Below are 16,417 nucleotides of genomic sequence, written 5' to 3'. Positions count from 1 at the left end.
ATAAAAGTTTCACATTCTGAAAGCCAAGACTTTGTTTATTTAAAATCAAACAAAACACCTGAATCCTGAAAAACGTCTTTTTTTTTTACGGAAATCCACGTTTATTTTGAAATGAGCCGTTGCGACTTCCGACTGATTTCGATAGAGCAGGTCACATATGAGATGAAAGTAGGGTCAATGGGAAGACTGGGAGCTTTGATGATGGATTAAGGTAACAGCACTCACCTGAGTTCTTCTCTTTCTTGTTGCCATTCCTCGAAAATCTTTTGGGACTCCGAGTCCCTGTGTGTCTGAAATAATAAAGAACAGCATGAAAGAAATCACAGTCTGATCAAAACTGCCAGCTACTGTATGCCAACGTCTGTCTCTTTTAACTCTAAACACATTGCATGGGGTTGATTAGGACTAAGACTTGCATGTATCATGCATGCTTATTTGCTGATAAAGAGCCCCATAAAATCCAAGGTTTCACTTCTCACCTGCAGACGTTCCATCAGTCCGGTTAAAGCCTGGAGCCAGGTGAGGCTCACAGCGTAGCGGTCTGTGCTCACCACTTTGGTCTCCTTCTCCAGCTCAGGCACTATGGCTGCTGTACGCCAGCCATGACGCAACATCAGGTCCTACCACAACACGGGACAATGCTTTGGTCAAACTCTGACATGTACAGCAACTGATGGTAGTATTCTGAGAGAAGGCATTTACAAGTAGCTTTAACATCTTTGTATATGCAGTTAGAAGAATGCATTCAGAAATTAAGAAGTCTTTATCTAGCAGACAAGCAGTATAATACTAAAGGGAGAACATTTAGTTTCACCCATTGTGGATATATTTGTTTTATGTGTGTTGGACTTCGAATCAGGGGATAGCAAGTTCGAGTCCCACTGCAGTCAACATTCACCCCAAATTGCTCCTGTGGGGATTGTCCACAGACATGTAATCAATGTAATGAGTGAATCAATAACAGCATGTTGTTGCTTGTTTACTATTTATTTAACAACCTCTATCTGTGCAAACAGAGATAACAAAAAAGCCTGAACTTTAGACATTTAAGAATCTCGTTCCAAAAACTGGGCTGATTATGGGAGGGGAAAATATACATGTTTTTATCTGTTACTGCGTTGGTATACCTTCTACACACATGACATGAATTATTTATTTACTTTAAATATCAGGGAGTCTTTACTGCCATCTGGTGTTTAAATATTTAACTTTGCCAGCCTCTCAGGCCCCACCCAAATGTTTGGGATTTTTCAGAATTGCGCAATAGGTGGAGATAATGGGCTTCTGTGAGTGTGTGTCTGTATGTCTTTGTCTGCATGTGTTTTGACAGGGCTTGAACTATAAATAATATATTAATGCAATTTTAAAAAGTATGATTCCCACTTCTAAATAGATTTTGAGTGGAAAGTGCCTTAAATACATCAAAAAATCCTAATAATCACAAAAGAAGTGAGTCATACTATGGATCATTATTGCAGTGAACCATTAGGGATGGTCTTGCCTTTCTTTTACACTTACAGCCAAGTCACTGTAGAGGTGGTCTCCAAAGTAAAGGACCTTTGATCCTGTCCACCCTGTCAGTCTGAGAAAGTCAAACAGGTTTCCCTAAAACACAAAAGAAGTTCAGTATTAAAATATTATACAACAAGTCAAAACCTGTAACATTTCAAACATGTCAAAACAGACACTAAACAGAGAAAAAGTAGTCTTATTATTAGAGGATCAGGGACAACTCAAACATAAGGAACCATGTTGATTGAGGGAAGGGATACTGTAGGATAACAATAATAGAAAGACAGACCTGTTTGTAGACCTCTCCTTTGTCCAGACTATTTATCTTTTCCCACTGAAGGTCTCCATTACTATCCAAGCGCCTGAAGGGTCTTTAGGAGAAATCATTTTTAAGGACATGTCAGAACCTGATGATCACAGTCTGTTCACCACTTTTTCCAAAAATATTTACTCACTTGATACAATCAGTGAAGAAGTGAGGTTTCTCTGCCTGGACAATGACAACATCAAAGAAGTCTCTCCAGTTTTTTCCCACCATGTGTGTCATTCCTTTATTCCTGCGCACAGGAAAAGAAACTATATAAGAATGACAGATTGAAACACCCTCTTTTTATGTCAGAGTGGACTCACAGCTGACAGACAACCAACACTTACACAAAGCTGAAGGGACTGTTGGTGATGAGGAACAGTTTCTTTCCCTTACTGACCAATCGGTGCAAAACAGCATCTGTCTCCTCTCCTCTCAGAATGTACTTATCTATAGGGAAAAATAAAGAGAGCTCAGAAGCACAAGACGTTGTAATGGTATTTTATGTTCAGTAATGGCTTGATGATGATTCAATATCATTATTAATCGTGTCACAGTTGACATTAGGTCAATTAACAAACTGGACTGCCATTAAATCAGATTATAATCTTAACTTTATCACACTGTAGTTGGGTGCATGAATGTAACATATAACATCAGATAAACATGTAGCTGAAAATTACCATGTACTTATATTATATACAGTAGACTATTTATTGAATTGCCAGAAAAAGTTACTATATCTTCAAATGACCTTCATCATAATACAAGATTGTGGCCCTAGAGTGATTCAAATTAAGGAAAAAAAGTCTTACCAAGATCTTCCATGACCCATTTGTACATGTAGCCTTGCAGGTGAACCATGCCAACCGCTTCCTGAAGATTAAAAAGTGTTACATAGAGGCTTCACATGAGATCTTAACATTTCATGATACGTTCCTGATCTAGCATGAGTATATTCTGCTGAGAGATGGGTCTGAACTACAGAAATTAACCATTATATGAAAACCTGATGTTTTAATAAAAACAAAATTTGAGCTCTAGTGCCCAGTAACTAGAAACCCTGGTATCTCAGGACCAAGAGGAAAATAACTTATTGTTTTTGTTCTACACATGAGTCAATTGGAAGGTTTTTACAGATTCCCGAGCCTCCGTCCAAAGAAAACAGTCAAACCCACTGGGTCAGTATGCTTCTCAGCATGTAGCAGGTAGAGGCAACACATTAAAACCTCAGGAGCAGAAATGAATAAACAACCGTTGGAGGGCATTCTCACCGAGACGTCCTTAAAGAGGTGAACTGGATCGTAGTCGATGTCGTTGCTGATGAAAAAATCATTTGCTGCTGCCAAGAGATTCATCTCAGGAATGGAGAAAATATCCATGAACTGCTTAATCTTTGGTCCCTGGGATAGAAAAAATAGATTTAAATGCGGGGTAGTTACTTGAAATGGATTTAATGTGTGTGAGCATGTAAAATGTGACTTCTAATCACAAAATGAACCATTTGTATTACAATCAGTGCCCATTATAAGGCTACCCAGGAAACAGAGACCCATCATGAAATAAGAGTCGAACCAGAACTATTTTGGATAGGAATGTTTCGAGGAGAATTAGAGAATGGGGGAGGACATAATTGCTGCTGAAGGAGAGCACTTAAAAGACCGAAAACTATTTGAAACTCAAGACCAAATAGCTTCTCATTAGAAAATAAGTATGGTAAACCTTAGGACATTTCATGACTGGTCATAACGGAACACAAATTATTTAAGACACAGAGTTACTGCAGTCAGCTTTTAGGGACTGGAACTCAGTCTTCCTGCTTGCGTGACGACAATAGTACAAATGAGATGTTGCGCTTATGTCACAACAAAACCAGACATTACTGATATCTGTGGACAGATTTAACCCCGATTCATTTGGGAGTGACCGGATGAGATTATATCAGATCTGTTGGGCCGACAAGTTAAGAGGAGCTTTCTCATCTGTGCCAAAACAAACATGTTTTACAGAGAAGAGACCTTCTGAACATGTCTCAATACAAAAAAAATAACTAAACAAAGATAAACCGTGTCAGGCAGTTCCACAAACAAACTATTTTAAATGATTGCAAACATTTAAAACCAACCTGATACACATTAGATTATCTGATGGTATTAGTGTTACGGTGCACTTTGTAATTATAAAAAAAAGAAACAAATCCTCCTCACTTTTCCATAGAAGCCACTGTCCTGCTGCAGTGGGATATGGAAAGTCCCCCCATAGAGCTGACGGACCTCGTCATCTGGCACTGGGCTCAGTCCCCTGGAGACATCGAAAATAAATAAATTCACTTGAGCTCAACATTAAACAAAACATCAGTAGACCAAACTATTATTCTCATGCAAAAGTAATCCCTCTCTATCATCACTTATGACGCTGCCCTCTGCCGGTGATTTCCTCTTCCTGTGTTACATTCTTATATCCGTCTCTCTCTTTGGCTCTGTCTGAGTCATGAATGTGAAGATATGCAGATCTGTGTGTCTGTTCACCCGAAGGGGGGGTGAACTACATACTTGCAGTGCAGAACACTAACAGCAGAAAAGATTAAGCTTGAGATAAAACTGCAATCACACAAAATCAGGCAATGCAACCTATTTTCTCAGGGTGTGAGGAGGTTTTGGCTTTAGAATGTAAATGCAACCATCAGAACACAATGTTGTATTTCTCTGAATCACTGTTTTGATCTCATTCACGCCACTCCCTCTTAAGTCACTTTCCAGCTAGCTAAACCACCAATGCTCTCCCTCTCTTCTTTTGAGGTGGATAGGAGGGGAAAAGAGAGGAAAATTGTGTTTACAAACAGCAGCCAGCGAATCATGCATATACTGCATTTAACGGTACTCAACAGAATATACATTTCTTACCGATACACTGTTCCTGCCTGAATGTAATGAAAGGCATCTATCTTCATCAGAAGACCCTTAAGAGGAGGAAAGAAGAACAAAAAAAGAGTTCCACTTGTTATTGTCTGTACAGAGAAGTGTAAACATTTCTCCTCCTGCAAAATTATTTACCTTATGGATGTCATAGTGCAGACCCCGGACAGCAAAGTTGGGAATGTAATCATATCTTTGGATGCCTTCAGGGTACTGTCAAGCAGGAGGACAAAACGGATGAATTAATCGTAAATCTAAAAGCAGTTGTATGCCAATATATCCGATGCAACTACTGTAAAACACACCTTAAAGTGTTTGATTAGGAAGTTTCTTGCTGTATTGTAGATCATTTTTTCGAGTGCATTTGAGTACAGAGCCAGAGTGTAGTCATAGTCAAAGCCGTAGATGTCCACTTCAGCCAGGTCCACCTCGTTGTTGGCGTAGATGGTGGAGGAGTTGAGGAGGTTACACGCACCCGGTGGGATGATGTCTGAGAGCAGAGGGGAAAACATAATTCAAATCAGACGGAAAACTACAACAACGAAAAGGAAACCAAACACAAGTCAATATTTGTATTTTATGAAAGGTAGGATAAGGTCATTCAAGCTGTACAAAAAAAATATATATATATATATATAAATATTCCCTATTGCAATGAAACCTGCTGATGATGCACTTCTGCAGAGTCTAAAGCAATTGTTCCACTGCTGTTTTCAATCTAGTGTGGTTGGCAGGCTCAGTGTGGTTGTGCAATACGTGCTTCTAAGATTTCAACTCTTCACAGAAGTACAGTAGGTCCATCCAAACATTTTTTTTACAGCCCTTGCAAAACAAAGAGCATATTATTATTTTCTTTTGCGTTTTGAATTAATTAGGCTACTTTTCTTAAAAGTTATTTTCATTATTGTTTTTCATGAATTTGCCTTCCACTGTTGCACACGTTGGTAACAGCCATGCGGCATACGCATGTTCCCAGATTAAACAAACAGTTTACGTTCTGTTCCTCTGACAGCCTTTAATACCCTGGCTGGAAAATTAGTGCCACAGAGGGTTAAGAGATAACGTGGGTCATTCTGCTATGGGAGAGTTCAATAAGGGCTGCAGCTGGGCCGCAGATATGCATGTGTCATTCCTGAGGCTAGTTTCTCTCTAATCAATCTATAGACATATTTCTGTTTCATATTTCAAAAGATCTGGGGCCGTATTCACAAAGGATTTTAGGGCTAAAAGTAGCTCCTAACTGGCGAATTTAGGAGAAACTCCTAAGCATAATGGGCGTGTCAGTCTTAAATTTAGGACTCCTAATTTTATTCACTAAGAGCAATTCACAAAGTATTTTAGGCCTAAAAGTAGCACCTAAGTCTGGGAGAGCTTAAAAGTCCTCGAGAGGACTCCTAACTCAGTAAGACCTATTCACAAAGAATCTGAAAATGGCTGAGAGACGAAATGTTTTGGAGACAATGGGAGACTGTGAATTGATCAAGAGATATAGGCTAAATCGTGAGGGTATCAAACTTGTTGTGGAATTAGTGCGGGATGCAATAACATCCCCGACTAACAGAAATAACCCGATTAGTCCGGAAATAAAATGTTTGGCAACACTACGATATTTAGCAACAGGGAAAATGCAACTTTGCAATGCCGACGATTTAGGAATATCGCAACCATCAATCAGCTGTGCCATAAACCAAACCATCAACGCGCTCTCTAGACCACATATCATCCAACAGTTTATCCGGTTTCCTTTGGACAATCAACAACTACACAGGATCAAAGCCAACTTCATGGCAATGCAGGTATGCCCGGTGTGGTTCACTCTTAGTGATTTATCCTTAGTATGAGTAGGTCTCAGCGACTTTGTGAATAACTTTTAAGAAAAAACTCCTACGTAAAATGTTTTAGCACGAGTTAGGAGCACTCCTAGCGGTAAGATAAAATGCTTTGTGAATACGGCCCCAGATCTAGAAAATGTAGATCCAAGTTTCTTATGTCGGTCCAAACTCTTAGGTATTTACTTTTCTTGCACTATGTTATCCGTTGTATTTATGTCATATATAAAAAAACTAGTCAGTCAGTCAGTCAGTCAGTCAGTCACACACACACCTGTTGGAGGAGCCTGTGGCCTAAGTTTTTCATTACCATATCTACACTGTAGCTAATGTGCAAATGACAATAAAGCCTTGAATTGAATTCAGTTGAGCTTAACATTAATAGCTTTGCAATAAAGTAAAAGAACATAATATTTTGTATGTAAGTCTGTGCTTGCATAAATGATCTAAGGTGATGTTTTGTTCTGTATAAACATTTATTCTGTATTATATGTATATTACCTTTTTCTCTCAGTAACTGATTCAATGCCAAAGCAAAGCCAGCATTTAAAAACAGAACGTGTGTGATTAAAGCTGATCATGCACTAAGGAATAATTGTAGGGTTGGGCCACATGGCAAGAACAACAACTCTGAAAAGTAAATATAGTTGAATATTGCCTTTTCATAAGAGATATCGTGATTGGGGGGAATAGAGTGATTTATTGTGACCTTTTAAATTTATGTCACCAAAAATAGCCTCTTGGTTAACTGGCACATTTACAGAAATGTTGATCAATGTGCACTGTCCCTGTTAAATAAATAAATACTGATTTTCAAAATATTGACAAGCTACATGAAAGAAACATTTGACCTTGATTTACAAAAAAAAGCATTGCAACACAAAACGTTTTGCAGTATCTTACTATTAAGGACATGATAACCTGGGGAACACGATAGGACTATTTACTCTATTTATAGCTCAGGCTACCATACTAGAGATATGCATTTGAATAAAATGAACAATTTTGATTTATTATACAAACTGACCGACCACTTTTATCCCAGGAGCTTGTTTTGAACAGTCCAAGCTTTCCATTACTCATCCGCTGATGTCGCTTCTTCTTCTGCTTTGGGTTGGTTTACTGGCAGGCCGCAAGCAACTTCACGGCGTATACTGCCACCCGAAGTCCCCCGGCGTTGGGGACTGGCTTCAGTAGAAGCCACTGGGTCGCGTCTTCCGAGTAAATCACCAGAAGCGCCGATACCTCATCACTCCACCGCTCCCATGTTATCTTTTGTGTTGCTATAAGTTAGTCTCTCTCTCTCCGCTGGTGCGCTGGGCTAATGCTAATGCGAGCAAATAAAATGGCGGCTTCACAAAACTTTTCAGAGTTTTACGGGGCATGGTTTGCAATTCGCCGAGGCAATCAGAAATTAGGCGCTTTAGAATACTTTTCCCCCCCGAACTAGGCCAATAGGGGAGGGAGATTTGGTTTCACACCAAAAATATCTGGAACTAGTCCCTAGTTCGTGCAAACCTTTTCACCCCCAGATAGTCCCTGCTATAGAGGTGGTACTTTCCTGGGGAGGAAATGGTTCGTGGGTGTGTCGGCCACACTAACAATATCTGATTGGCTGGGCGAATTACAAACCACGCCCCGTAAAACTCCGAAAAGTTTTGTGAAGCCGCCATTTTATTTGTTCGGATTAGCCCAGCGCACCAACAGAGAGAGACTAATTTATGGCAACACAAAAGAAAACAAGGGAGCGGTGAAGTGATGAGGATGTGTCGGCGCATCTGGCGATTTAATCGGAAGACCCGACTTCTACTGAAGCCAGTCCCCAGCTCCGTGGGACTCCGGGTGGTAGTATGCCGTGAAGTTGTTTGTGGCCTGCCAGTAAACCCAAAGCAGAATAAGAAGTGACGTCAGCGGCTTCATTCGCGTAATCCTCCCTCAGGGACTTATTCCGGTGAGACCGCGATCTACTAGGACAGTTACAGGGACTAAAGAGTTCGGGGGGGACTAAGTACTGGGGACAAGTAGCGGCTTAATACTTGGTGTGAAAGCAGCTAATGTTGTGCCAGGAGAGGCCCAATTTAAGTCACTGTGTTATTTCAAAATGTATCTGAACTTGTTTACTTTTGCCCCTTTCACACGAACGCGGTTCCAGGGCCGGTTCGGAGCTAGAGCCTGATAAGCACCATTTTTCCTGTTCACACGGCAGCGGAGCCGGCTCTATGCACCGAAAACCGGTGCTTACAAAGCAACCAAAAAAAATTCGGTCTTGAAGCAAAAACCGCATACGTCACGCTTATGTCAGAGGCGGGGGCAGGATCAACCTGAGCAATAACAGTTTATTATGGCGAGTACGGCAAATGAAAGTTGTAACAAGCAGTGACTAGAACGCAACCACACATTAAAAAAAAACACTTTATAAAGTCAGGCAACATTAACCAGGCTTAGTTTGATTCTGTTTATTTGTACCTTACTTTGACCATCTGTTCGCTGTCATTGATCATTGTGGAGAGCAGGCAGATGTTTTGTTTTGTATTATAGCAGCTATCGGATGGAATCAATACATGGGCTGCACAGGTTGTCATGTCCAACTATCACAAGTAGAATCATAATGAAAAATACGCCAGTAAAATGTGCCTGTAGAATACAGCTTATGCCACAATAGGATAGCGACAAGTAGTCAAGATAGTCAGTTTAGCTTTGGTTGCTATACTAACATCACCCATTTTATACCAGAGACACTTTCATAGCAGCGGTCGGTAAATGCCGTTGAAACACATTAATAAACAATGAACAACTACTACTTACTAACAAAGCACTTATATACTAACAAAAGGACTGGCTTATCCAAAGCCAGTTGAGTAGCACTTGAAATGTTTTGGCTCTATGAAACCTGATGTACTTATATGATTCTGTTTTCTTCAAGTTTGTATCTTCCTGGTCGAATGCACTTATTGTAAATCGCTTTGGATAAAAGCGTCAGCTAAATGCAATGTAATGTAATGTAACCACGGCACTCTGGAGAAAAGTACAAGGGTTGAGATTAATTTAATCTGGCTTCGTATGATTAAAAGCAACACGACCATCGACCCGACGCCGTTGGCGAGAAAATCAGTGACATAAACGGTGACGTGTCGGGCTCTGGGTGGTGTGAACAAAACGGTCGCTGAAAAGAAAAACCGGTTCCGAACCAGAAGAGCGCAAGCACGGAGCTAGAACGGGAACAGCGTTAGTGTGAAAGGGGCATTTGTAAAAGATTTGAAACCACTGCATCGTTTCTGTTATTTAGACAATTTGTTCTGTTATATAAGTACAGTACATTTACCATTTCAAAAAAATAAAAATGTTCAGATTGACTTATAAACAACAAAATCACAAACTGAAAACAAAGAAGAGATGAGTGCAATGTAAACATGTGATGTGAACTCACGCTCCGATAAGCTAGCTAGTATGTTCAGTTTGCTAACGTAAGCCGTGTTGTATTGCAACTGTGTGGAACTTCATATTAAGTTGTCAGTTTAATCAAAATAGTAGACCGTTTTTTTATCCTGAAATGCACTTTGCAAAGAGGAACAGTAAGCATTGTTGTGTCATCTGTCCGGTGTGCCTACTGTAAAAGAGGATGGAAAACACTAACAACATGTCCTCACTAACGGCTGAGAGAGCCTTGGTGACGTGGAGGGTAACCGTCGCTGTGTTTTTGGGGTGACTTTGGGACAAATTGTGAGGACCCTCTGCTTACCGTGAACCAGCCGTTTCGTGTCGTTGTACCGGGCCCACAGGTAGGTGCTCTGGCTCACCGGAGCAGCGGAGGTGTATGACCTTCTTCGGACACCATTAACACCCGGAGCACCCACTGGCTCCTTGGGTCGCTTCTTGTCGGCAGTCGTGCATCTTTGCGGAGGCTCGCTGCTGGGAGATGGCCCCTCGCCACTCGGCCTGTCTGAGTCAGAGCTGCAACTTTTTGTTTTGTCGCAGCCCTGCTGTTCTCCTGACACTCTGCACGTTGTAGAAAGTCTGTTCACTTTGGGGGATCTTGCAGCAGGAGGTGTCCTTTGTCCTCTTGTCCACAGTGTACGAGTCAATGCTGAGCCCACAGCCTTAAAAGACATTGTTAGGCTACTGTGCAAAATGTAAACACTTTAAAAAATCGCCACCGATACAAGCAGGCACTAGCAAGTATGTGATGTGAAAACAAATCCCTCTCACGTTTGTAGACATGCAGCACATTTCCACGCCCCTTTTATTTAGAGGGGAGGGTCGGAAGTCTCTACAACCAATCCGAACCAAAGCCCTCCCAGCGTGATAAGAGTAACACCCACGTCACTTCTGGGCGAAAATTACGACCCCGCCCCCTTTAGGGTGAAAACAACGCTGTCATTTGAATGGCAGTCAATACACATTCTGAACTTTTTGCCAATCCGATCAGAAATGTAAGAACACCGTGGATTTTTGGATCTCCAAAAAGCCCGATTACGATGGCCAGTCAGGCAAACAATTACATTAAATGATTTGAAATCGAAGATTGGGCTCAATATATGGTTAAATGAAAATCAGCAGGCGAGGCCGTCATATCGCCAGCATTACTCTCATGAGCAAGGCGGAAAATAATTGTTTTATCATGACAAAAAGCTGCTGTGTCGTTTATTGCACCTCAAATATTAAAATAAGTGTTACGTTTTTCTGTACTTCCTCTAAGAAAAAGGGACAATAAAAGAAGAGCTCTTCAGGCTTAATCGCCATTCAAATTACATTGTTGTTTTCTCACCAAAGTGGGCGGGGCCGTAATTTTCGCCCGCAAGTGACGGTAGAACTCCATGGGACTTTATTTCAGAAAAATCTCCCATTTTTGTATTTTCACAAATAGAATAAAGGTTTCAAATCTAAAACTGTGTGTTAAAAAATACTTAGCCTCTCTGGGATGATCCAGTCTAGATTTGAAGAGTCTAGGTATAGTGGTTTTAGATCAGGACCTGGGGCCTCATTTATAAAGGGATATACGCTAAAAAAAAAATGGCGTACGCCAGTTTCTACGCAATGTTTGCGATTTATAAAATACTAGCTTGATGGGAAAACTTGCGGTCCTCCACACAAACTTTAACCCATGCGTACGCACTAAAACGGGAGAGACGAGAAACTGCGACACCGTTGGCAGAAGGAAGAATGGAGAGAAATATGTGGAAATAATACCATAAATAAAATGTTACCTCTCATTTATCATATATGAAGAATTCATTTTCAAACATTGATCAAAGCCAATCTTAAAATGATTAAACAAACGCCTGTTGCCACTCCTCAGTGCACACAAAAACATAACTAAATAAATACGGATATGTTATTTAAAAACACTTCGAATATGTTATGAAATGTTTTCTCATAAATGATGGGGTAAGCAGGAGGACAGAATTTTGCATTTCTTGTACGAGCATGGATTTATACCATGTTTAATCATGTTTTATGCCGTTTGCTAAGACTTGATAAGTCGCTCGTAAAACACAGGGGATATGGAAACTAAGAACACCATATGTGTTAAATTGTACAGCTAATATAACACAACACATTAGTTGTATTTCCTTTAACTGGTGGATATAGAGTTGCTGCGGGGGGGTTTGAGATGCACAGGCTGCAGTGGAGATGCTGCGCACAGCTGATCGACAGCTGGGACACAAACCACCAAATACGAAAAACATAATTCAGATCCAGTCGTCATGATTCCACTCCGGAGGGATTCCCCGATCATTTCTTACAGTTTCTCATCAAGGGGGGGTCTCCTGTCCCCGGTACAAACACGCTGCCTGAGGAAGGCTATGTGTATTTTTTTTGTCATTAACCTTTTTCGGACCACTTATTTATTTATTTTGGTGACGATCCGACCTCCATGCTGCTACTCTGGTTCAAACTGCATCCACCAAACAATATGATGTATCTCCACCTCCCCAAAATAACCAAAATCTGACACGAGAGGTTTCTCAATACTCTAANAACTTAAGTAATTTTGAAGCTTCCCCCCCCATTTACGAAAAGACGACGCGCCTCTTCTTTCGGTAAGTTGAGGCAAGTGGGCCTCCCAAATTGGAGGTTTTGGGAAAGTTCCCGATGTTCTTTGCTTCACTCACCGGATTCTACTTCGACCAGTCTATTTGCTGTCCGTGTGCTCATTTACTTTTGTCCTTACTCCCGCCTTCCACACACACACACCCCCTGCCCCCACACACGACACTCTGAATTTATCGGTTAACGAAAATGTTATTTATTTGGTACTTCACATTAACCTTATCATTTCCCAAAATTCCCAACTCACCGTCAACACACACTCCTCTTATTATTCTGTCGGGATAAATAAATTTTTTACAAAAGAAAAAGGGGGCGTATAAATCGTATAAAGCTTGAAAAGCCCGTCAAAAGGATTGAAGGCGTTGAAGGCGTATTTTTAGTGTATTTGGGGCTACAAAATTTAGCGTATTAGGTTCCTTAAATCGGGCGTATTAATATTCTAAACCGGCGCAAAAACTCCCAATAATGTCGGCGGTAGCATGGTCCCGTTTACTTTTCACATTGCCCCACTTTTCGTAAGGTAGCCCAAATGTAATGAATTAAATCACCTTAGACTATGTCGGTAGGTTGATACGATGGCGACCCCAATAAAACGCAATAAGAGGGCTGTACTTGTGCGCTAAGACAGTTTTAGTTTTGCAATCGCAGTCCAGCCCTTAGCTACCGAAATAAAATAGTGAAGCTATTGAAAGTATTACAGGTCGCTATGTAGGTAATTTGAGGGGTAAAAATTGTACCTCAGTTACCTCTTTGAAGAGTCTGAGTGTTAGAAGAGTTAAAAGTGTGACGATTTGACGAGGAAGAATTGACATTGACGAGGAGTAATAAAGGTAATCTTTGAAGTTAAGGTTGAAATTTTTCAATATGTAGAAAGATTTGTAATAAGCGATGACATTTGTTTGAAAAATAGACTAAGATGAAAATCCATAATTTGTAACAAGTGGACTTTCCTCCCGAAAGTCTAAAAATCTGGGCTCACGCATGACAGTTGGTCCACCCATCTCTTTCTAATAAACGGGAAGTATAAAGAAATTTTGAACGGTAATTAAAGGGTTTTGGATAACAAAGGACTACTTATAAAAGTACGTTTGCATATTTTAGAGCACGAAACTTTCATTGTTTATAATTCGTTTTATAGAGTTTGTTTACGAGAACTCCCGTAACTTCACTGTTTTTTTGAAAGTGTACAGAGGAATTTGGTAACATTTAAGTCGGAGGGAAGGGGGCACCGCCGATTTTCTCTTATGCTGCAACACACAGTTGCACGGGGTGCAGAATAGTTTCCCCCCACTTTTTGCCCGGTCTTTAGTAGAAATGTTCGTTGGTAAATGAGCTCTATACAGTGTTGTTTACATTCTGTGATGCGCGAGCTGATGACGTCACGTCAAGACGAGTTAACTTTTTTTTCTTCTCAACTTTGTGTGGAAAAATGCGGGGATTATGCGGCCTTTTGATAAATATGCGGCTTTTTAAAAATCTGCGCCATTTGGCTGATTATGCGGTAAATTCTGCGATCGCAGAATCGCGTTTTTCTGGAGGGTCTAGTAAGTGATGAAAGTGGGGGGTGTTGGCTTATCAGGCATCCGCAGCTCACAGCAGTGGGCGTGGGATTGAGCGAGAGAGACAAATGCAATTTATGGAAACAAATATTTCCAAGGCACTCCTTTATAATTATTGGGATAAACAGGTTTGAAATCATTTCAATATACTGTAGGACAGTAAACCAAAAATATCGTTTAAAACTTGAGAGATTAAAGAATACGCATAAATAAACGTTATGGTAAAATAAGATATAATGAACAACAAAAATAAAATAAGTTACATTTATTTGTTATTGGCTATAGGTTATTGGTTATGTCCACATACTTATTTGATTATTAAAATATAAACCAATCTTTTTCATATGGGTGTTTAGAGTTGTACCCCTTAGATCTAGTCTCTAGTAATTGGGCGCTCGAAGTAAAGTAAAGCATTTTACTTTAAAATGTAAAAAAAAATCTTCCCGGGGGGGGCATACCCCCGGACCCCCCTAGAGGATGTGATCCCCACAGCACCCCCCTTTTCAAACATGTTCCCACGGCTATGCTACTAGGGCATTGCGTTCCAAGAATGGGTTGTTGGTTGTTAGAGTTTTTCAAAGTACAATGGGAGCCAGAGCCTTTTCTTATCAAGCTCCACTTTTGTGGAATCAGCTTCCAGTTTGTGTTCGGGCGGCAGACACCCTATCCGTTTTTAAGAGTGCGCTTAAGACCTTCCTTTTTGATAAAGCTGATTAGATTCAGCCCCTAGTTTTGCTGATAGGCTTAGGCTGTCGGGGGACACCTTACTTCTTCCTTCTTTCTGTCTGTACCTGTGTACTCTCATGTTCCAAATAACCCAGTTTTCCTCAAATTTCTTTTTGGTGTCTATTTACGCGTGAACCTGTCACTGTGGTCCTGCCTGACTTTCATCACTACTTCCCTGATGGCTCCCACAGGATTGTTGACATCCTCGTGGATTCATCTTCTTATTATAGACACATGCATCTCCAAACATTTGGTCTATGTTGTAAATGTCTTATCTTTTCGAGTTAGAACGGCATCTATTGCACGTCTGTCCGTCCTGGGAGAGGGATCCCTGTTGCTCTCCCTGAGGTTTCTCCCATTTCCCCCTTTAAACTGTGGGGTTTTTCCTTTTTTGGAAGTTTTTCCTTGTACGATGTGAGGGTCTAAGGACAGAGGGTGTCGTATTTTCATACAGATATTCTGTACAAACTGTGAAGTCCACTGAGACAAATGTAACATTTGTGATATTGGGCTGTATAAATAAACATTGATTGATTGATTGATAGATAGTGTTATTATGATAGTGCTCTCATACTTGTTTGAATCTGAAATTGTACATATTTATATAAATATATATGTGTATGTATATATATGTCCGCATCTGTAGCCTGTTATTGTCTCATTACTATTAGTAACTACATACACATGTCGATATGTTGTATAAATCTTGCAAATCAAAACCTTTATTGACCACTAATTACCAAAAATCGCAGTTCTATCTCCTGTTATTAATGCATTCAAACGGCCCGCCACAAACTTCCGGGAACAATCTGAGTCTCCATGAACCACGTGACGATCAAGCATTTTGGACTTCCACTTACCTAACTCTCTCTCTATATGCCGCTGGATCTATCTATATGGCGTTGATCCCTCTATCAAATTGGTACAAACTGTTCCAAAAACATAAAGCAAACATGCAAACAATCTTAGATGTTTACCAAGTTCATTATGTTACATTTTGAAAAACCAAATCATTTTAAAGATGGAAGTAAACTTAATGATCACATTGCTGAAAACCAATACAACCCAAAATAGGAAAGACACGACTTGCTCAAATTGAAAAACAGAAAACGTTTTAAATGGTTAAAAATATAACCTATACAGTAGATCCCAAACTCTAACAAATCTTCTTCTTAGTAATATATTGTAATCTATTTATATATGCATTTAATAAGATGAAACCTTCGCCGCCAAGTCTCACAAACAGATCAATCTACTGTAATTGCATGGGATAAAGCACTACTTTTTATTTGTTCCTTGAAGACTAATCGGAGCTACACACACCATGCGATAAATGTGTTTTAATGTATCATGGTGGTATTACACTTAGTCTTGCTTTCTCTCCTACCTGAGGCACTGCTGGGATTTGAACCCAGGATGTCCTGTTGACAAGAGAGGTGCTTTGACCAACTAAGCCACAGCATCTTCTTTGTTAAAAGTGTAGTCACATCAAATACATTTATTATTTTTGTTAAAGAC

At 40.2% G+C, this 16,417-nt stretch overlaps 1 protein-coding gene across 1 annotated transcript in view; it reads right to left on the bottom strand.

The window, feature by feature from the left end:
* Nucleotides 1–10,757, bottom strand: part of nt5dc2 (5'-nucleotidase domain containing 2) — a 12,722-nt gene extending 1,965 nt beyond the window's left edge. The window contains exons 1-13 of the mRNA XM_010787898.1: nt 10,303–10,757; nt 5,040–5,224; nt 4,873–4,947; nt 4,723–4,778; nt 4,027–4,120; nt 3,094–3,222; nt 2,635–2,695; nt 2,167–2,269; nt 1,968–2,069; nt 1,802–1,883; nt 1,519–1,605; nt 480–620; nt 226–290 (exon numbers count right to left, since the gene is read on the bottom strand). Of these exons, the coding sequence (XP_010786200.1) occupies nt 226–290; nt 480–620; nt 1,519–1,605; nt 1,802–1,883; nt 1,968–2,069; nt 2,167–2,269; nt 2,635–2,695; nt 3,094–3,222; nt 4,027–4,120; nt 4,723–4,778; nt 4,873–4,947; nt 5,040–5,224; nt 10,303–10,672 (1,550 nt within the window). The 5' untranslated portion in view covers nt 10,673–10,757. The remainder of the gene's footprint in view (nt 1–225; nt 291–479; nt 621–1,518; nt 1,606–1,801; nt 1,884–1,967; nt 2,070–2,166; nt 2,270–2,634; nt 2,696–3,093; nt 3,223–4,026; nt 4,121–4,722; nt 4,779–4,872; nt 4,948–5,039; nt 5,225–10,302) is intronic.
* Between the last annotated feature and the right edge of the window lie 5,660 nt (nt 10,758–16,417).

The sequence above is a fragment of the Notothenia coriiceps genome, unplaced genomic scaffold, assembly GCF_000735185.1.
Source record: "Notothenia coriiceps isolate Sejong01 unplaced genomic scaffold, NC01 NC01_scaffold00031463, whole genome shotgun sequence".
In the NCBI taxonomy this organism is placed as follows: domain Eukaryota; kingdom Metazoa; phylum Chordata; class Actinopteri; order Perciformes; family Nototheniidae; genus Notothenia; species Notothenia coriiceps.
This window is presented reverse-complemented; position numbering and strand designations above follow the sequence as displayed.